The 23,864-nt window shown below is 36.9% G+C and overlaps 1 protein-coding gene across 7 annotated transcripts in view; it reads right to left on the minus strand.

The window, feature by feature from the left end:
- USP25 (ubiquitin specific peptidase 25) overlaps nt 1-23,858 on the minus strand; it is a 140,796-nt gene extending 116,938 nt beyond the window's left edge. For all 7 annotated transcript variants that reach the window (XM_029939125.1, XM_029939122.1, XM_029939124.1 and 4 more), the window contains exon 1: nt 23,686-23,858. In XM_029939125.1, the coding sequence (XP_029794985.1) occupies nt 23,686-23,730 (45 nt within the window). In that variant the 5' untranslated portion in view covers nt 23,731-23,858. The remainder of the gene's footprint in view (nt 1-23,685) is intronic.
- Nucleotides 23,859-23,864: the final 6 nt, after the last annotated feature.

Below are 23,864 nucleotides of genomic sequence, written 5' to 3' on the forward strand. Positions count from 1 at the left end.
GTATAGTTACACAGTTTCAAACTCTCTTACCACAAGTTATAGAGAAAGTAAAACTTTATAATGAAGAAACATGACAGATACCACCTCAGGTAATCAAATTTAATATTACTAATAATTGGAGAAGCTGACAGTGTATGCCCCCTCATACTGTGTGATACACCAAGAAGAATGTACCACCGGTCGTATTCCTGCCCAAAATGAGCAGCCTGAATCTGAACTTGAGGAAGCATCACACAAATCCAAACTGAGGGACATTTTACAAAATACTATTACCTCCAAAATGTCTGTGTCATAAAAGACCAAGAATGAATTTCTGGATTAAAGGGGACCAAAAGCGCAGGACAATCAAATGTAATGTGGAAAACCAAATTTCATCTAACACTAAATGCTATTCAGGACATTACTGGGACAATTGGAGAAGTATGAATATGGACTGCTTAGTAATAATATTTTATTAATACTAAATTCCTGAATTTGACAGCTGCACTATGGTTATGTAAGAAAATATCTTTTTTCTTAAGAAGTACACCCTAAAGTATTTAGGGGCACCTGAGTGGCTCAGCTGGTTAAGCATCGGACTTCAGCTCAGGTCATGATCTCACAGTTCATGGGTTCAAGCCCCGTGTCGGGCTCTGCACTGACAGCTTGGAGCCTGGAGCCTACTTCAGATTCTGTATCTCTCTCTCTCTCTCTCTCTCCCTCCCTCCCTCCCTCCCTCCCTCTTTCTCTCTCTGATCCTCCTCCACTTGTATTCCCTCTATCTCTTGCTCTCAAAAATAAGTAAATAAGCATTTAAAAAATAAAAATGAAAATCAAGCTTATATTTTTGAGGAAAAGCAAAAAACACATAGTGGATAAGCATTGGCAGTATCTACTATGCTATCAATGCATTTTCATTTCCAATAACCTTATTAAAGAACTGAAATAACCAAGACTATCTGATAATAAAATAAAAAATAATTAAGTATATAAACAAGGTTACATAAAATGCCAGGAAGAATAGTTGAGTAAAAAAAAAAAAATCAAACTGCCAAATTTACAGAGGTGAGAAAAAAATTCTCTTTAAACCTGTCAACTTTTCTATGTTCATTTAAAAATAGTACCACTAACTAGCAATGGAAGCATCAATATGTTACTCAATACCTAACACCACAAATTAAAGATGTAAAAGACATTTACAGAAATTCTTCTTATCTAATTCAAGGTCTTATTTTAGTGAACATAAAAAAAAACTTAAAAGATTTGGGGCACCTTCGTGGCTCAGTTGAATGTTCAATTCTTGATTTCAACTCAGGTCATGATCTCAGGGTCATAGGATTGAGCCCTGCATCACACCCCACACTGGCCATGGAGCCTGCTTCAGATTCTCTCTCTGCCTGCCCCTCTCTCCCCCTCTGTCCCTACCCCACTCATGAGCGCTCTCTCTTTCTCTAATAAAATTAAAATTTTAAAAATAAAAATTGAAAAGATTTCATAAGCCTGTTTGTAATCTCACCACCAGCAGCACTACAAACTCCATTCTTTACACAGAACATTATTTCTGTCAACTGCTAATTACTTGGTCATGGATCAGGGAAAGACTACAGAAAATACCTCCAAAATTAGTCATTTATACAAATGTTGCTGGCTATTATTTATAATGCTGGAAAAATGGAAACAATACAAATGTCCTCCCACTAAGGAAAAGGTTCTAAACTTTCATGTCCAGAAGAATGACCTGATGAGTTTGATAATAATGAAGACTCTCAGGCCCTGACCCTATTCCAGAGGGGTCAGGGTTAAGGCTAAGGGATGTGCATTTTTAATAAACATCTCAGATTATTTTTATACAGATGGACCTAGAGGCACAGTGTGACTTAAGCAAACAACTGCATATTTTTAAATAGCAAATACATAACCTAGATAGAAATTATCTTTACAAAATCGTATTAAACTGAAGTGATGGAACACAAAATAGTATATATACTCATTAATGACCACAAGGTAAAATGTAAACATAAATGTAAGCGCAGAAGAGATTATGGGAGCTCTGTTAAACTCCCAGTTCTCTCATCTCTGTATCCTCACCCTTTGCCACTTTTAACTTCCTCCCCTTCGAGAGAATCTATTTCCTTGCTGCACTGACAATGGGCTCGGCCACATTACATGCTTTAATCAATAACATATTAAAGACAGCCATGCACACAGATATGAGATGTGCCTGCATGGCTGGGCTTCCATCCTGAACTTGTGAAACTTTCTTAAGAAGAACATGACCCTGGGTAGCGCATGAGGCATGTGTGGAGAAGAGCCACCCCAACCAACCTGCAAATCTGTGAGCATGACTGGAGTACTCTGGTACGCCACTAACTTGGAGGGGCCTGGTGTGGCGAGAGTTGACTGATGATACAGAACGCAGCAAGAATACTGAGTATTTAATAAACAGAAGCAAAAGTCTTAGAAATTTTGTAATTTGTAGTTATAGTTTGATGTTTTGTTCTCTTTCACAATAAAGTCAACTAAGTATCTTAGAAAAAAATAATCCAGGCCTATTTCTAGCATAGTTTGTGATCTCATGAATGCTGACAGAAAATGAAATAATGAGGAGAAAATGACTTGGGGTAGGGAAGAAGGCTGAGTGGGAGGAAAGAGAAAAGGTGAAAAAATTTTCTTAGGTAAGTTAACAAGAAATGAGACAGAGATCAAAAGAGATGAGCTATGAGAAAAATGTTAAGTTTATGGTACAGAAGTGACCTCATTTGTAGTTTTCTCTTGTTAGTGGCATCCTCCAGCTGTGCTTTTCCTGTCTTTGAAAACCTGCACCTTCATTTCCTACAATTATATGATGTTGTTGCTATTTCTGTTGTGATTAAGACCCTGTTTGCACCTTTCTATTTACCAAACCTCTGGTCTGCAAACACCCTGATCCTCAACCAAAAAATGTCCTGCATATGGTTCTCTCCTCCTGGACTAGCAACTTTGGATCCAAGATGGATGCAATCCACTTCCCTCTCTAGAGCTCTTTTTCTGAGCTCCAAATGCTTTTCTGTATGAATTTATATACTAAAGTATGAAGAGGAGGGTGCAATCTGTTCACAGTGCTGGACCAAGAAAGGCAAGACAAAATGTTCAAAGAAATTCAGCAGGTGCAAACACAAAAGACATCAATAAGCAAACAAGCCAAGACTGCATGCAGGCCTTCAGATTCCTTCCTTAACATTATGTTTATTGCATGATGACATCCTTAAGTACCTAGTATGTGCAAAATACAGGACTATACACACTTCTGGGAAAAGGAAGCATCAGTAATTGCAATATAAATTAAGAACCAGAGAGTTCCACAGAAATTATTTCTCTCCAGTTGACTGTACCTAATGCTGGGTCTGTTTTAAATAGGTTTCAGTACATATACAGCATATTTAACAGTGGTGTAACTTCTGAGGATGCAAAAAGGGGGATGCCTGACTGAGACTAAAGAAAGAAGGTAAGCATTTATGTGCTCTTGTTGTATGCCAAACTGTTTTAAGTGCTTCCAGTTTCTAATCTCAATATATGCACACATGCACACACATGCACCCTTTCCATATTTTTTCTATGATTTTTGATTTAGGAGATAAAATAATCAGTGAAAAGTGAAAACTCGGTGCAAAAATCCAATGCTATGTTCCAGTAAAATACTTAAATAATGGTACAAAAAAAAGCTGGAATACCACTGGCCACAAGGCAAGAAAGCTTTCTACATTAAGCGGTAAATTATTCATAAGTCAGCCATTGGCTTCTGAATTTCTAAATATAAATAAAACTTGGTTTTGTGCAAAAGAAAGTCAAAGGAGTCCATCTTCGGGAGCAAAAAAAAGCAACTCTGAGGATGATCACTAAAAACACTTTCGAGACGCCTGGATGGCTCAGTTGGTTAAGCATCCAGCTTCGGCTCAGGTCATGATCTCACAGTCTGTGGGTTCGAGCCTGCTTCTGATTCTGTGTCTCCCTCTCTCTCAGCCCCTCCCCACTCATGCTCTGTCTCTCTCAGTCTCAAAAATAAATAAAACATTAAAAAAAATTAAAAACACTTTCAAGTTTTTTAAGAAAAAAGAGGAAAAAAAATCCTAATTTGATAGAATATCCCAAGGCATTCTTAAACTTCAGGATCACATTCACTAAAAGCATTGCTAAGCAGCATATAGTACTTCAAAGTCACCTATCAAGAAAGAATTAATTATACTACCACCTGTAAGGCACATAACCATACATATGTCTACTTCTGCAAATACCTTCTGGATATATGTAATACCACTAAACTGCCCTAGTTCATGTTATCTCTTACCATAACCAGAAATCCCCTAACTTCCTAGACAGAGAATTCCAAAACACATAATATGTCCTTCATGTAGCTTCTTTGTAAGCCCCAAACTTGCCTCTGCCTCTTACCAGCTATGTAAACCAAAACAAAACAAAACAAAAACATACTCTTGGAGTAATTCAAGACATGGTGAAAACCTTCAATGCGCAGCAGGCTCTTCTAATATTCTATGGAGGCAATTCTGTTCTAGACCAACACTGATTTCAAAAGATACCATCTATTCTACATCTTTTGTGTGTGTGTGTGTGTGTGTGTGTGTGTGTGTGTGTGTATAATTTATTGTCAAGTTGGCGAACATACAGAGTATACAGTGTGCATTCAGTTTTGGGGCTAGATTCCCGTGATTCATCGCTTACATACAACACCCAGTGCTCATCTCATCAAGTGTCCTCCTCAATGCCCGTCACCCATTTTCCCCTCTCCACCCCTCCCCCCATCAACCCTCAATTTGTTCTCTGTATTTAAGAGTCTCTTATGGCATATATCCTCTTTATCCTTATCTACCAACCCCAATTTACCTACCACTTGCCTTCTCTTAAGATTAGAGGGTCTCCTGGCACTTACACAGATTATAGTAATATACCATGGTTAATCACCAGACTCTAAGTCTGAAGACAGCACAGACTATTTTGCTCATACATGTATTCCTAATAACCAGTACAGTGTCTGGCATGTGGTAGGCACTCAAAAATTATTGACTGAATAAATGAATATAACAGTTTGCAGAGGTGAACAGGAGTAGTCAGATAGTAGAGCTTGAACTCATCTACAGGGAAGTCGTACTAACTGATTACTAGAAATAGAACAAGAAGCATACCTAAATCAGGCCCACTTACTAAGCCAACTTTCCACAATCTCCTATATTCTATCTAGAATTCCACTGAAAGTTTCATTTCCTAGTTCTGGTGCTGTCAATCCTACCGTAACATGAGTCTAAATACAATATTGTTGACATTTCCAAATACAAATTATCTATACAGTAACCCCATGAATGGTTGGGGTCAATGCTTACTTTAGTCTTTTTGGGTTAACAGCACTTTAGCATTACAACAAATTAATCACATACACATGGGTGTATAAATCGGAAGGCATGCATTTTCATTCTTCACTATTTACATTTAGGCTTAAATATCCCAAAAATTCTAAATTTAGAAAGATTTTCCCTATCATTTTATAAAATCCCAGAGCTACAATCTTCAATATTCATGTAATACAAAAAAAAAAACAAAAAAGGAAGTAAAGAAATGAGATCGATAGCTAAGACCAATCAATAGAGTTGGTTTCCATACTTCCTCACCTCAGAGTTCATATCCCTACCTGCCACCCCAACCCTTCAACAAATCAAACATCTGCATGATGTCCGTGCCCCTAACAGAAACCCTCCCCCCAGATAACAGAAATGCATCATAAATAGAAATTCTAACTGTAATTTTCCCACAAAATAGTGTTACACAGCACTATCATATAAGTCCATACAGAGTTAAATACATGCATTTTGATTTCCAAAAACCCAAGTATCCCAATATTTTGGGACAGTGTTTTTAAAAAAATTTTTTTTTATGTTTATTTATTTTTGATAGAGCATGAGCCAGGAAGAGGCAAAGAGAGAGAGAGAGAGAGAGAGAGAGAGAGAGAGAGAGAGAGCGAGAATCCAAAGCAAGTTCCAGGCTCCAGACTCCAAGCTCTCAACACAGAGCCCGAGGCAGGGCTCAATCCCACAAACTGTGAGATCATGACCTGAGCTGAAGCCGGATGCTTAACCAACTAGCCACCCAGGTGCCCTGGGACAGACAGTGTTTTTAAATTAGAGTGCCTATATTCTGGAAAATATGTGGGTAAACTAAGCTTTTGTGAATCACATATTCTTGAACTACAAAATCTGCAGTTTAAATAAAATATATTTTATCTTAGGGGCTCCTGGGTGGCTCAGCTGATTAAGCATCCAAGTCTCAATTTTGGCTCAGGTCATGATCTCGCAGTTTGTGGGATGGAGCCCTGTGTCAGCTCTGTTCTGACAGCATGGACAGCTGCTTGCAATTCTCTCTCCCTGTCTCTTTGTTCCTCTCTCAATCACATGCCCTAGCACTTATGAGGTACATGCCTCTCTGAAAATAAAAAAACTTAGAAACAAAAAAAAAACTATTTGTAGAAACCTCCCAGTCTTCAGCACCTCAGCGAACATCTTCCCCATTCGAGTGGGCTTCAATCACAAATTCTACATCAGGAACTGAATCTCAGTCTTAGGACGGACCTCTCCCAAATTTGCTTTCTTGTATTCTTCAGTGTTCTCTTCACATTTCTATAGTCAATCACATACTATTGGTCAATAAACTTTCCCTGATATTCAAATTGCTGTGTGATTTCTATGTCCTAATTGGATCCTAATTAATACAACTTCCTTAAAAGCAACTTTTATACTCTAACAACATATTAATGTTGTAATTCTGTATTTTTAAGAGAGTAACTATCAAAAACAATTAGAAAGGCAAAAGTTAATCATATATGCTAAGTCCTATCCTAGAACTACTATTAACTGAGCACTAATGAAAAGTATGGAAGGCACCAGAGATTTCATTACATAGGCATGATTGATAAAATCATTGGCTACTGGTGACTGAACTCAAACTCCAGCCCCCATTCCTGGCCCCTGGACAGCCAGTAGGCTGAAAGTTAACCTCTAGTCACAGTGGTTGGTTTTCTGAGGTTACTTTTACAGTCCCTGATGCTACCTAGTCTCCCAACCAAGAGTTAAGTCATTAACATACAAAAGACAGTAAATTCTAAGGATTCTAGAAGCTCTGTGGCAGGAACCAGGGGAAAAGACTAAATATTTACTTTTTCGTATACCATATCTAGTCACATAAAGCTACTGGTAGATAACAGAAGACACCAAATTGTTCTGTTTCCCCTGCTCATGGACTTCTCTGCACAGAATGATACTGTCAATCTGCCTGGTTGTCTTCCACAGCTCATTTCAACCACTCCCTTCCTTGATGAGGCCTTTTCTATTCTTCTTATACCCTGTCCTTGGTCCTGCCAATACATCTTATAAATACGTCATTTAACTTCTAATATCATATATGCATTTCTGGTTTCCGTACCACCAAACTATAAGACTTTAGGGTACTATTTATTTCTCAATCTGCTTAAAACAAAGAAATAATACTTGAATGCCTGAATATCTATGCAGAAATGTACAAGAGGCAACTGAAACTAGAGTTTATGTAAGGGTGTAACATTTAATTAATTTTGTATATACAAATTTGGTAGTAATGAACATATCTATCAATGAGAAAGTATATTTATCTCTCAAAAACAGCTTAGAAGCAGAAAATCAAAGGCTAAACCTTGGAAAATTTCCCCAGTTAACAAGTACACACACACTACACTGTATTACCCTACATTGTATTAGCAGCCAAATTTTACTGCACAACATAGCCCAAATGTGAAGTTTAAATATATGTACTGAAAGTTCACATAAAAAAAACTGACCAACTCACAGAAATCTTGCCCAATAGCTAGACCTATCTGCTGTCTTCTTAACAAATAATTCTAAACTTTTTTTGTTTGTAATATGCTTTCAAATACTAAATATTCGGGGCAGCACACTTTAAAGGTTTAAAACCTTCACCACAACAAAGTACAACAACTCCTAAAGGAGGTAGCAATAATTATAACACAAATATTACTCCAGTATATAATACTGTCTCAAGATGTCTGCAAAAGCAGTGATCGCACAACACAGCAGTGGCTCACCCTCTTGAATGCCTAGGTCCTAGGATCTGTTCACAAGGCAAAGTACTCACAGGTTCTAATACATAATACCTATCGGGCACTAACTCAAAGTAAGCTATAATTGTTACCTCTTATTCACAGCAAGTATACGCCACTCTGTTCTATATTCCACTTGAGAGATACTGCAGTAATTACATTTACAGAGCTTTAGCAAAAATTTTTAAAAAATGCTTTAAACTATGATCAAACTTACAGGCACATCTGTGAAGATTTTACAACAAAAAAGCTGAGAACATCACTCTAAGACAATGGCTATCAACTGACTAGTAGGATCACAGATGTAGATGAAACACCAATAAAATCTACTTCTGAGGTTTCATAATAATATATTACAAGAATATCTTGATAGATATAAATTTACTTCCTTGGTTGAAGTTTTAAGTGCTTATTAAGTTAGCTTCTGTGAAACACTACCATCTGTCAAGTTAACCTAGTTAATCTAACTAAATGTCACTAATTGCTTACATCTAAGTCATTAGCTGGCTTTTGGTTTTAGTGCTTAAGAGCTATACAATAGAACATAATAAAATTATGCCCACTTATATTTATGCAAACTTAAGTAAAACTGTAATAAAAAATACTTTGAGAGTCCTGGAGACCTGCTTTCCTTTCAAAAGGTTGTAAGTCAATATATTGTCAACAGGTGGAGTATTAATGGAGAGAAGGAGGAACTTTTTGGGAGAGTTGCTAGTTTTCCATAGCGGAAAAGGGAATTTGGCCACCTACTCAAACAATGTATAAAATTCAGATCCAAGCAGAGTTAAGACTTAAAGACTGGAGGCAAAACAAGAAAAACAATAGGGGACAATAAAAGAAAATATCCTTATAAAACAGGGTATGGAAGTTCAAGGAAACTAATTACACAAGGCTAAATTAAAATAAATTTCTATCATGAAAGGGTACAATAAGGGAGAGTAAAAAGACATCCTGAAAGTGGGAAAAGATATTTGCACAATGTAAGTAGAAAAAAAAAAGTGTTTAGACTACAAAGAACTCCTTCCAATTGAAAAGAAAAAGGAAAAAATAACCTACAAGAAAAAGCAAAGAAGAGAAAGAGATGTGAATTTCACAGAAAAAAGTCTCAATGGTCCATAAACATGAAAAGGTAACTGTGAGCCCCACAGTGGATCAGCTGGCCAAGCATCCGACTCTTCATTTAGGCTCACATCATGATCTCAAAGTTCATGAGATCAAACCCCATACTGGGCTCTGCACGGACTGTGCAGAGCCTCGTTGGGGTTCTCTCTCCCCCTCTCTCTCGGGCCCTCTTCCCTGCTTGCACTCTCTATAAAATAAAATAAATAAAATATAATATGATATAAAATCAACTCTACATAGATCACAGACCTAAATGTAAATGCTAAAATAATAAAACATTTTAGAAAACACAGGAAAAAATACTGTAAGCTAAGATGCAAGAAAATTAGGTCAAAGCACTAACTGGAAATAAAAAAGGAACAACCAACATCAATGTTAAAATACCTTAGACTTCAAAGAAACTGATAAGAAAATAAAAATACAAGCTACGTGTTAAACAGATATATATACACAAATTATATATGTAAGGCATTCAGAATGTATAAACTAATATAACTCAACAACACTTATTTGTATAAGACATAAAAATGATCACTAAGGAATACACGGAAACGGTTAAGTTCAAAGTACCTCTCCATCACACCCTCCCCCCACCTATCTCCAGACCCTCCCAGAGTCCCACTCCTTCTTCTCCACAGAAAGTGCCATGAAACCCAAAGACAGGAGGAAGAAGAAGAACAGAGGTTCTGTTGGTCAGCCTCCTCCCTTTAACACATTAAACCCAAAGAGCTCTATGAGCTCTACCATCTCTTCCAGCAGTGCAAGGGGTATAAAGTTTCTCATTGCCAAAGGCACAGCCAAGAATGCACGGAAGGGTATGCGTTTCTATCAGAAAACTGCAGACCCTGAAGCTAGAGTTTGCCTGAGCCCTACCAAGAGTTGAACCCAGCAATCCCATATACTGCCTTCATCTACCCAGCAACATGCTCAGGTGCAAGGGTGCCCTTCCTCTGGTGCCACCAGCAAGACTGGAAATACATACTGTCAGTTTTCTACTAGTTCTGCAGTCTTATCACTGATTTGAAGTCCTGACCCTCTGGTGAAGTCCCAGCCCCCTGGGAAAGAAGCCCAAGTCAGTTCTGAGAATCTGTACATTATGACCAAAATAGGCACGAGTGTCCACTGACCCCACAAAGCCTGTGCACAGAGCTGCTTCTCCTCTCTAAAAACTGAGAATTTTACACCTGAGATGGTGTGGACTGCTGCTGGTTTCCTTTAAATCCTCTTCCTCAGCCCCGCTCTGCCCCAGTCTTTGTCTAAGGCCTCACGGGAAGACTTCAAGGGCGTTCTTGAGGAGGAACCCAGACCAGTTCAAATACCTCAGTGAAGGACACGGCAAGTCCCATATCACCAGGCCAAGGTTGTGGAGCCCAAAGTAGATCCACCTCAGAGAAACAGGATAGTTGATTGTGCATGTTCTGGCATGACTTATAACACGGAAACTTGTGTAGACGGGAGTGTACCATCATTCTCACGTCAGTGTTACCACAGTGATGGACTTGGCTACAAATGGTTCTTTATTCCTGGTCTGTCTCTCCTCCCCCACGGCCTTCAAGCTCCACTGAGGACCTAGCTCTCAGCTAAGCAGCAAATCCTGCCCTCAGGCGAGCCCCACTCACCCCCAACCCCATCGATTTTAAGTCTGATCAGCACCAACAAAAACCCAGCAAGTACGAGCTGTTTCCTTTTCCAGTTCAAACCAGTCTCTTCCTTCTTGTACTCCCCAGGGACCAAAACTGTAAGAAAAAAGTCTTTCTTGACCCAACTGCTTACCTCCCGCCACTGGTCCTGGAAGTTCTTTCCAAACTTCCAAACCAACTACAATGTGAAAATATTCTGTACCCTGTGCAACAAAAAAGATTTCTCTTGTGTAATTAATTATTAAAGAGATTAATTTAATGTTAGTTTGAGGCATGAAGAAAAGGGTGTTCATTCTTTAGCAGTGAGTCTTTTTAACAGGTGTTTAAAAAATAAAATGAAGGACAAAATGTGGTGTTATTTTGTTTTGTGAACATATCAGTACTTGCTCCTAAAATGTAGCTCTAGCAACATTTTTAACTTTTTAGCTATGATTAGTGCTGATCCCAAGAGAATGTAAAACTGGATAAAACAGCTGGCCTTTGAACAACACAGGTTTGAACTGTGCAAGTCCACTTATAGGTGGCTTTTTTTTTTTTCCCCAGGAAATACAGTATACTACTATAAATGCATTTTCTCTTCCTTTGGTTTTTCTTAATAACATTTCTTCTCTCTAGCTTCCTGTATTAATCAACTATGTTACCAGTAAGGCTTCCAGTCAACAGTAGGCTATTAGTAGTTAAATTCTAGAAGAGTCAAAAGCTATACATCCCAGCCCCCACATTATTCAAGGGTCAACTGTATATGAGAAGCAATATTTAAAACTCCCCCAAAAATGGCCAATAAGCATATGAAAAAAACATATAAAACCACTAGTCATTAGGAAACTACAAGTTAATACCCCAATGAGGTACAGCTACGTACTCACTAAAATGGCTAAAACATAAAAGTTGAGAATACCAAGTGTAAATAAAATTGTAGACCAACTTTAACTTTCACACACTGCTGATGGGAATGTACAATAGTATAACCACTTTTAATAACCATTTAGTAATAGTTTGTAACAATTACACTCCTCTGTACTCACCCAAAGGAGACGCAAATATGTCTCCTCAAAGATACGTACATGTAACAATATTACTCATAAGAGTCACAGACTAGAAACAATCCAAAAGCCCACCAACAGAACCATATTTACACAGTTTGTAATATTCATATAATGAACTATTACTCAGCAATAAAAAGGAACTACTAACATGTAATGAGGTGGCTGAATCTCAAAAACATTTTGCTGAATAAAAAAATGTCAAATGTAATAAAAAGGAATTTTAAGATTCCATTTATGTGAAGACCTAAGACAGCCAAAACTGACTTAGAGTAATAGAAATCAGATCAATGGTTACCAGGTATAAGGAGTGTAAAGATACTAAATGGAAAGAGTGATACAAGTAAATTTTTGGGGTTGCCTAAATCCATCTAATTATATACTTTACATGGGTGTTTCCATTTTGTTTGTTTATTTATTTATTTATTTATTTATTTACTTAATTTTTGGTAAATTGTACCACAGTAACATTAACTTGGAAAAGTCAAGATAGCAGCTAGTGGAATATGGATGAAAAGGACAGTTTGAGGGAGGCACAAAGGAAATTTCTAGAATAAGATATTCTATTTCATGTCCAGGGTGGTACAAAGAGTAGTAATCTTATTAAATTTCTTTAAAGTGTACATAAGCTTTCATATGCTTTGGTTCACACATACACTCAAAAAAATTTTCAGAAATGATTCATATACACACACCCCAAAAAGAAGAGAAACAGGAAATTGCAACCTTAGCATATATAATTGTTTCCCAACTCCCTGATATATGAGTCAATGAATGAAAAGAAGGCTAAATCTGCCCTACTGAGGTTGGGGGCAGGTGTGTGGGAAGGCAAGTATTCCCACCTCCTCCCACCAAACCTGAAGCTTTGAGTTTCCATACAGATGTTGGCCCTGAAAGCCTGAGGGAGGAGGCATTTCCCTTACAACAGGACAGCACATCAGTGAACTAATGGGGAGAAACACCTGAAACAGAAGAAAGCCTATGTGTTCAAAGAGACTCTGCTCCCCTCTTAGGTTGGGTGTATTATAATAATTCAACCCCCGGAAAAGCCCTGCAGTCAACTTACACAAGTGCTAAAAAAGCTTTCTCATCTTTAAGAATACTGATTAATTTTGGGGCACCTGGTTGGCTCAGTCGGTTAAGTAGCTGACTTCAGCTCAGGTCACGATCTCGTGGTTCATGAGTTTGAGCCCTGCATCAGGCTCTGTGCTGACAGTTCAGAGACTGGAGCCTGCTTCAGATTCTGTCTCCTCTCTCTGCCCCTCCCCTACTCATGCTCTCTCTTTCAAAAATAAATAAAAACATTAAAAAAATTTTTAAAAAAAGAATACTAATTAATTTCAACTAGTGGTCCTCAAACTGTAAGTACAGAAGAATCAGTTGGGATTCCGAGTTAGAACGCCCTAGTCCAACCCTTGGATTTGAAACAGTAAGTCCGGGGTGAATACAGAATTCTGCAATTTTAGCAAGCACCACAGGAAAAGCCCACAAACCATACCGTAAGAAACTCTGATCTAAACCTGAGACAAGAAAACCATTGCTGGACATTTTTAAATATTAAATAATTTTTTAAGTTTATTTATTTATTTTGAGAGACACCGAGACAGCACAAGTTGGGCAGAGGCAGAGAGAGAGGGAGACACAGAGAATCCCAAGCAGGCTCCACACAGCCAGTGCAGATTTGGGGCTCAAACCCACAAAGCTAAGAGAGCATATATAACCTGAGTTGAAACCAAGAGTCAGATGCTGAACTGGCTGAGCCACTCAGGTGCCCTTAGACCAAATAATTTTTAAAAAGCAGATAGACAGTACTACAACAGTTAATTGAGAGGAGAAAAAAGAAACCTTTCAAAAACTACTTGTCACATGTACAAAACAAGATATCATGACAAGGAGAATATTCTTGGAAATTAGTACAAGTTTGCCAAAATAAACACAAGTGGTTGTTTTATAAGTTCATCTTTTACTCCATCTACTTAACTCACACTGCACAGTGACATTCCAAAATGGCTTTCATAAGCCAAATCTGACCTTTCATATATTACATAAATTAATGATTATAAGCTATGATGCCATGTTGCCATGTCTATCTGCAGGCAAAAGGCAGACCACTGCTGCAGTCAAGTGACACTTATGTCATTTCTATGATGTTAGAGAGTATTAATGTGCGGTAGAGTCAGGGAAGTAAAGACTAGTAACTACCCCTACTCTAAGCACATCAGGGGAGGAATGAATTATTATGGAATGGTCCCTGGGGAGGTGGGGGGAAGACAAGGGAGGGCCCATGATAAAATTAAGTGCACTCACTGCTTGATTTTACAGGAGGTCAGTTGACAGAGAAGTAACTGATAAACCAACCAACTTCTGACAAAACCAACCATCTCCCCACCCACCCCCAGGAGGCCTGGACTAAAACTTTCACAAGAGTCACCAGGACTCAAAAAAAATGTACATGCAAACATCAAAATTTAAAATACTACAATACTCTTTAGTTCTTCAGAAACAGAACCCTTTTTATAACATGTAAGTTTATACAACTAACACATGTGAACACTTTAGAAACTCATTAGGTGTCAAAGTAGGGACTCACTTTAAAATCAGCAATAAGACAACAATATCCATTATCATCACTTCTAACCAACATTTATTAAAGGTCTAACCTAGTACAATAATAAAAAAACGAAATTACAGACATAAAAATTAGAAATAAATAAACTCATAATTTAGTCATGATATAATTTTTACATAAAAAATCCAAAATCATCTCTGGAAAAGTATTGCAATAAACGAGTTTAGCAAGATGGCTGGATAGAAGATCAATATACAAAAGCCATTTGCAGGTGTACATACCAGTAACAAATAGCAAATCTTTGAAAGCACCACACATAATTATCATTAGAAATTATCAACTATCTAGAACTAATAATGTACAGAAATTCTAGTTATAATTTAATACTGAATAAGAGATATTAAACAAGGCATAAATAAAAGAAATATACTCTATTCATGGATAGACTCAATACCATAAATATGTTAATGATCCCAAATTGGTCTATACAATCAATCAAATTAATAAAAAACTCAAACAAGAGTTTTTCAGAGAAACTGGTAAGAATATTCTAAAATTTCTAAGGAAGAATAGTGGCAGGACATTTTGGAAGAAGAGAAGCAAACTTACTTTTCCAGTACTAGAGACTATTATGAAGCTACAGCAATGAAAACAAGATGGTATTGACAAAATGAATGATGAAACAAAAGAGCAAGAAAAAAAGAGCATTAAATAAAGCTTTTGTATATAACAGAAATGGCATGTCAGTTCAATGAGATAGAGCCTCATCTATTCAAGAAGGTAAAATTAGTAAAAACAAAGAAAAAAAATCATATATCATAAAACTTACATTAGATAGCCCCACCTCACACAAGGTACAAAAGGCAACTGAGATGAAATAATGGCTAAATGTTGCAAACATCATTTTAAAACTCTCAGTGGAAAACAAAGATGAATTATCTTTTAGCTATCAAGGTAGAAAAACCATCCCTGAATTTGAAACAATGAAAATTAAAAATATATACCTTCAAGAATTCATAAAGGTACAATGAAAACAAAAAAAATCAAAGGCAGGGAGGGGCGCCAGTGAGTTAAGCTTCTGACATGTGATTCGGGCTCAGGTCATGATCTCACGGTCCTGGGTTCCCACAGGGCTCTGGACTGACAAGTGGGGAGAATCCTTGGGATTCTCTCTCTCTCTCTGTCCCTTCCTCACTGTCACCCTCCCTCAATCCTTCTCTCTCTCTCTCTTTCTCTCTCTCAAAATAAACATTTAAAAAAAATTTTTTTAAGGAAATCAAAGGGAAGATAAACACAGAATTCAAGATAATTACAGTATCAAATGCAAATAAAGGGATGGAAACAAAAATGAAGAGACTAGTTAGAGATAGGTTATTTCCAAAGGTACAGCTTTAGTTTTAAATAGGATTCGTGTGTATTTATTATTAAAAAGTAAAAATTTATAAGAATTAATAAATATTAATAAGCAATTTCATGAATAAGTGGAAACATATTTGCATGGACAGCTGATCATAAATCAATATTTATTAATTCGATTCTGCTTACCTCAGAATTGGTATTATAGATTATTAAAAAAAGTCCTGAAAAAATTAAATGACCACCTGTGGAGATAATACATCTAGAACTGGTACTAGAAAAACAATAATCTGTACAATCTAAAAATTTATCTCAGCATATAGGACACAAAAGGAGAGAAAGAAATTATAAAATAAAATTTGGAGCAAGTAAGAAAGATGAATGGTATCTAATATCAAATAATGCAGTTACAGAAGGAGGGCAGGAGGGAAGGAATTGAGTAGAAATGATAATTTTAGAATATATGTCTTTTTCCTAAGAACATGAAGCTTTTCAGATCAAAATTCCTAGGCAGGACTGTTAAGAAAGACACACACATGTAAAATTTCTGATTTCTAAAAATAATTTTTTAAATTATTCGTTGCTTTTTAAAAATTTATTTAAGTTCAAGTTAGTTAAAATATACAGTTAAGTACTGGTTTCAGGAGTAGAACCCAGTGATTTGTCACTTCCATTTAACACCAAAGTATATAAATACCTAATTTTTAAAAACTAATTGGCTATTAATGTTTCTATAACACAATACTTTTGATGTAAGGTATATCTTAAGAAATTTATTTAGAATTGCAATTCCATATTATCCCAACAACATCAGGAAGGCTATAAATAAAAATATGTGAAAAAGTCTATTGAGAACAGAAGAAAAGAGAGAAAACCATCAATTTTGACACCATCAGAAAAAATATCTTTAAATATATGTTTAAAATTAAAAGTGCAGAAATGAGGGGCACTTGGGTGACTCAGTCAATTGAGCATCCAATTCTTGATTTTGGCTCAGGCCATGAGATCACCCCCCTCATGGGGCTTCTCACTAGGTGGGAAGCCTGTGTGGGATTCTCTCTCTCCCTGTCTCTCCCCTGCTTATGCTCCTACTTTCTAAACAAATAAAGAAAAGAAATGAGAAAAGGTTCCCAATCAAAGAGAATATAAGAGGCAAGGGGGAGAGGGAAGTGATATAATGAAAACTAAATCAAGTTAGCAAAGCTGAGTAGGGAAAATAATAAATAGAAACTCAGATGACAAAAAATTTAATTTTATCAGTTATCATATATGTAAATGATGAAATTCTATTAAAAGACTACCAAAAGCACACAAGATTGGATTAGATATATTAGAAATAAAAAGAATTTGATGAAATTATATTAAAAGTACCTCAACATCTCTCAGAATTAAGACACAAGGAAAAAAATCACAAAATACTCAAGCCACATTATATGTTCATTTAATATGTCAATACAGAACTCTGTAACTTTCAAATATACATCCTTTTCATTTGCTCATTAATATCTCATGTACTTAGTCATAAAAAAATCTTAATTTCTAAAACTATTACAAATCATGTTTTTAAACAGCATATTGAAACTAAAAATCAACAACTTAAAGAACACAACCCTGAGACACTTGGGTGGCTCAATCCATTAAGCATCCAACTCTTGGTTTCAGCTTGGTCATGATCTCTATCTAGTTCCAGGCTCTGCACTGACAGTGTGGAGCCGCTTAGGATCCTCTGACTCTCTCCCTCTGCGCCTCTCCCCTGCTTGTGCTCTCTCACAAAATAAATAAATGAACTTTAAAAAAAAAATGCAACATCTTGGGAAGTACACCAAAAAAGAATACACAAACAAAAACTTTTAAACAATGAAAGAAAAATGAATTCAAATCTCAAACAAAATCAGAAGAAAACCAACAGTCCAAAATACTTGTCATTATTACTCTATTAGACACTCACCAAGTATAAAAAGAGCAACAATAACCTCCAAAAAAAGTAGAAAGCTGGAAATACTGAAGGCAAATAGCAAAAATTAATGAATTAGAAGATGAAACAGAGCTTATAAAGGAAACAAAAACTGGATTTTGGAAAGAGCAGTAAAATAGATCAACATCTTGCAAATCTGAGAACAAAGCAAAACAAACAGGAGTAAGAAAAGGATCAGTCTACATAGACAGATTTAAGTAAAAACATCAGACCTACACACACACACACACACACACACACACACACATATAAATGAAGTCAAATATAAATCTATTAACATTTTTTTAAATTGACTCTAGAAGAGGTAGAAAACATCTTTGGAAAGCTTATCTTAAACTTGTTCTAAATAAAATGGTCAGCCTGCTATAGTCATACTGATCAAACGTTCAAAGTAACAAGTACTTAGATTGAACAATTTAAAAAATGGCCAAAAACCACTAATTTTTTTATTTAACCTAATCCTACACTAAACAATTTCAAAAGCATAAAAAAACTCAAAAAGCTTTCTAATAATTTCAAGCTAACCTTACCTTGATAGACCATATGCCAAAAAGCAAACTGTGTAACCAATCGCATTTAAGAATACAGACACTAAATTCCAGATTAAAATTTAGTATACTGAATTTGGAGGCATCATGAGTAACTGAAATTTTACCGGAAAGCGATATAGCATACTGGTTACTAGCACAGGCTCCTAAGTCTCATGACCCTGAGTTTAAATTCCACCCTCAACACATACTAGCAATGAAATGTTGTTTTAGTTCTTTTCTGTTTTCTTCAACCACAACACGCAAGGGGGAAAACAATTGTGCTCACCTAATAATGTGTTTGGGAAAAAATTAATGAAGAAAAAGGTTTTTAAAGCTCTAAACACAATTCCTTAACACAGAAATATATAACATTCCATATATGTTATCAATACAGTCATTTTTATTACTGACACAAATTAACACATAGGTAACTGCAAAAGGAAAAACAAAAAGGCATCTGATAAAGAATCAACATCTAAATCTGTTTTCAAAACATCTTCAAAATTTAAAAGACTATAAGGAAATCTCCATATCATAATAAAAACACAATACATAACAGAAACTAACATTAACCCCAAGAGTATTCTGTAATCTTAGCTAAAGCAATAACAATGAAAAACGAAGTATGAGTATTAACAAGGAATAGGTCAGAATGATAGTTACTTGCAAATGATATGAACTATAAACATAGAACATTAAAGAAAATCAACAGAATATTTTTTTTTAATATTTTTTGTTTGGTTTTTTTGAAATTTTTTTTTACTTTATAAAGTTTCTTATTTTTTAACATATGTAATTATTTTCCATCATTTACAATACAGTAGTTACACTGACACTCCAAACAGAAAAGCAAAGTAAAAAATCAAAACACCAACTTCTATTTCATGTAACTAGACTTATACAGAAATTAGAAGGTTAAGTAACAACTAGTTAATATATTGTATCATTTATCTTGAATGTATCATAGATAAGCTGCTATATAACGATTGCCACTTCAGATAGCTGTGAAATTAGGTGATTAACTAGTTGTTACAGAATATTTATTAAAACTGATGAGAATTCATTAAGGCAGCTGGATACAATGTTAGTATACAAATCAAAATGAAGTTGAGAAAGAGAAAGAATAAGAAGGGAGTATCTGAATCATGTCTCTTTGCCCAAATCAAGTCTTATGCTAGTAACATAACCAACTATTTAGTACTAAAGAATATCCCTGTTATGTAATGTTTATGGTGATTTACATAATGTTAACTGTCCCTTGAAATGCTGTACTATATTTTTATAATGTTAAGTGATAACTGATTTTGAAAGTACTAAATAATTTAACTAAAACATTTACCCTGCATCCAGTTTGTATTATTTTCCAAGTCTGGCTTTACTCTTAATTTGGTTGATCTATGACATCCTCCCCACCCAACTCCTCACTGTAATTAAGTGAAAGTTAACTGCTGACCCATTAAATTCCTTCTGCCTCCATCTTCTAGTATTTATTTTTTGTCCTCCCTGTCCAGAAATAAATGCATGCTTATCTCCACCAAACAGTCAGGATCTAAAGGAGTTGCTCATGTCTAATCATACTACCTTTAAGGCTTTAATAGAAGATTCGGTCACTTAATGACTTGCCCAAGGTCACAGAAAGGTGATTTAGACCACTCTATGGTCTTTTCACTACACAGCCTATACTCTACACAGTTGTCCACTATTTCTCAATAATTAAATCTTGAGATTCAGTTAGTAAATTAAAATAAGTACTGCATTTGCATTTCTTTTAGAAAACATTCACTCATTAGTTCACTCATCAAATACTTACTGAAACCTACTATGTGCAAGAAACCATTCTAAGCTCTAGGGTAAAACAAAATAAGCAAAATACCTAACTTATGAACCTTATATTTTATTCACCTCAGAGAATGCATTTAATGTAAATAGCACCCAGCTCACTTCACTCTATAAACCAATTTGGGGGGGCGCCTGGGTGGCTCAGTCGGTTAAGCGTCCAGCTTCGGCTCACGTCATGATCTCACGGTTTATGAGTTCAAGCCCCACGTCGGGCTCTGTGCTGACTGCTAGCTCAGAGCCTGGAGCCTGCTTCGGATTCTGTATTTCCCTCTCTTTCTGACCCTCCCCTGCTCACACTGTCTCTCTCTGTCTCTCAAAAATAAATAAAAAACATTAAAAAAATTTTTTTTAATATATAAACCAATTTGGACCTGAATCTATGTATGTATCAAATTTGTGAGATCTAGGGATCCTACACGTAGGTAAATACCAAGCACAAATACTGAAGGTATATCTTCAAGACTAAATTTATGCACAGGATTTAACTATAGCTAATCTTTTTCTTTTAATGTTTATTTTTGAGAGACAGAGAGAGACAGACTGCATACTGGAGGGGAGGGGCAGAGGAAAAGAGAGAATCCCAAACAGGTTCCACATTGCCAGCACAGAGCCCCATGCAGGGTTTGATCTCATGAACCAGAGATCATGACCTGAGCCAAAATCAAGAGTCGAACGCTCAACGGACTGAGCCATCCTGGTGCCCCTCACTATAACTAATCTACCACTGACCACCTCACCTGTGTCACCTAAGCCTCAAAAAAGCAGCTTTCTGCAGTTTTTACTACATCTCATAACTCTGTGCCATGGCCAAACTTCAGCAATCAAGCAAAGAACACATCAAGAGGAAAAGACAGTCCCTTGCCTTATACTTTGCAGGTGAACAAAAGACAGATGAAAGCTCTGTATTGTGCTATTAAAAAAAAAAAGAAAAAGGTTACTAATCATCCTTCTGAAAAAAAAAAAGAATCCTGAAAATACAGGAAACTGTTCCAACTACCAGAATAGAACTGTATACATAAATATATACATCCTTTTTTTTTAGTTTATTTTTAAGAGAGACAGAGAGAGAGTGTGTGATCAGGGGTGGGGCAGAGACAGAGGGAGGCAGAGAATCCGAAGAAGGCTCCAGGCTCTGAGCTGCCAGCACAGAGCCTGATGCAGGACTCGAACACACAAACCATGAGATCATGACATGAGCTTAAGTCAGACGCTTAACCAACTGAGCTACCCAGACACCCATAAGTTTTTTAAGGGAAGTAGAAAATCGGCTAAAGTTTTGGTTATGCAACATGCACTGACACTTCTTGTCTTCCTGATAATTCATAAAGTTTCTAAATGAAAACGAAGAGTTTCACTTTTGTTTCTTCTAAAGTGCACTTCCTAGCTACTAGCTTGAAGTCTGCTTCCTAGTTACTACTTTGCTGAATTTAAATCTATCAGTTTATTTGTAGTGGATAGTTTAAAATATTTATACCTATATAAATAGCTTTAAATAGTTCTAATATGAGTAACAAAGTAACAGTATATTAATGCAAAAAGCAAACAAGCACATTGTTTCTTAAAACACACACACACAAATACAACTATGGAAATATTAAAATAAATGCATAATATTGCCCCCCCAAAAAAAGTTGCCTTATATCACTAAAATGATCTAACACATACACACACTAAAAATAGCATCATAATGGTAATATTGTGGATTAACAACTACTCCCTCTGTGTAAGGAGGGAGTTCATTAAACTAGTACATTGGATTTGATGGCCAAAATCACTTTCAATAATTTGATTCCTGATCCTACAATTTTATGCATAAACCTCTGAACCAGGCAGATCTGCACTGTCTGGTTATATGCTAAAGAAGTACTTTAGTCAAAATCAATTTAAAAAAAAAACTGAGACATTTCTTGCTACTGTTCAAACTTAAGAGATGTGAAAAGTAGGAGCCACTTTGAAATTTCCCACTTTGAAACAAATAGGCTTCAATATGCAACACTGAAGAGAACTATAAACAAACAAAAAGATACCAAACTTATAAAATACTGCTTACCATACATATGAACACAAGATCCTGCTTTAAGTATTAACACTCTGTCACATACTCAACATCCAAAAAGTCAAGTCTAAGAAATTCAAAATAGAATAGAAACGATTAGGAGCTAAACTGTTCTAAACTCCCATTATTAAATCTAGAATCCTTTCACTGTAAATAAACTGCAGTCTGCAACAGTCTTCTCAATTGACCGGTAACCAGGAGTTCCAGAGACAACTTTCCCGACGTGCCTAAAATAACAATGCACTATCAATGCTTTCCAAAATTCGTGAGCATCTTCAATTACCTCAAGTACTATCATAGAATTCTAAAAATAATCTCAAAGCTAAAACTTAGCAGACAAGGCAAAAACTTAGCAGACAGTGAGTGTACACATAGTTTCTTTTGGAGCAGCAGGCCTTATTCTAAAATCAAGCACAGGTAGGATAAAAACTACGCCAAAACTACAATAGGGTGGGGCATTCATTACTCACCAGGATAAACCAAAAACAGCTTTCCGGGCTGCTCACAGTAAACCCTGGTTATTCCCCAAATTCCAAAACGACTAGAGCAATGTTTTCTTTTTGCGCAAAATGCTTTTCACAAAATGACAAGACAAAAAAAAAATCTTTTTAATTAAGTCACAACCATCAACTCTTGAGGGTATGGAGCAAGCCATGATAGTGCACTTGAGATTCTGAAAGGAAATCTCGAATAAAAGGAACATCTCTCACCACTCACTATAAAAGATCTGAAGCTTCACATAGGTTTTATTTTACTTTTTTTAAGTGAGTGACCATCGGAATGTTTGAGTCAAGAGTAAAGGGTGAAGGAGGGAATAAGGTCAAACTTAGGGGACAAAAGATTCCTGGAATAAACATGGCCAGGAAGGCTTCCTTTCTTGGGGATTAGTTTCTATATTCAGAAAGAAAGAAACAGAAACACGTAAAGGAAAAAGAGCCACCCAAATCTTCTACTTCTAGAGTCCACCAGGTAAACGTACCTGCCCCGCCAGGCAGGCAATTCAATTCTAGGGGAGACCCTTTTGTAAACTAGCAGGCCCGGAATGCTCCCACCTTCGAAATACAAAACTGTGTTCAGAAAGGATGACAACTGGCTCTTCCGTTTTTCAAAAGAAAGGAGGCGGTGAATAAAGTTTAATTCAGAAACCCTAGAGAGGAGTGCAGGAATGTGAGGGTCGCTCTCAATACACAGCCAGCACTGCCGGCTACAGGAAAACAATCGGCAAGAAGGAAGTGGCTTGAAACCCACTAACTACACCCCACTTCCCACACGCAACCTCGCACTAGACGCGACGCCCCCAAAGGCGACGGGCAGGGACAGCGGGCGGCAGGGGTGCAAGCCCAGGGCAGCGGAGGCCCGAGCGGCGGAGGGGGAAGGCCGGGTGAGGACAGCACGTCGGAAGGAGGAGCGGGGCCGGGCCGCGCCGGCTCCCGGGCTCGCCTCACCTTCTGCGCTGCGCTCTGCTGCAGCACATTCTGCTCCACGGTCATGGCCCCCGCGACGCCGGCGGCGACACAGGCGGCGGCGCGCGGCTCCTCGCGCCTCCGCCGGCCCTGGCAGCCGCGTTCTGCCGAGCTCCAGGGAACGGCGCGGACCGCCGGGGAGTACAGCGCCCCCGCCAGCC

Source organism: Suricata suricatta, chromosome 5, assembly GCF_006229205.1.
Source record: "Suricata suricatta isolate VVHF042 chromosome 5, meerkat_22Aug2017_6uvM2_HiC, whole genome shotgun sequence".
Classification (NCBI taxonomy): Eukaryota; Metazoa; Chordata; class Mammalia; order Carnivora; family Herpestidae; genus Suricata; species Suricata suricatta.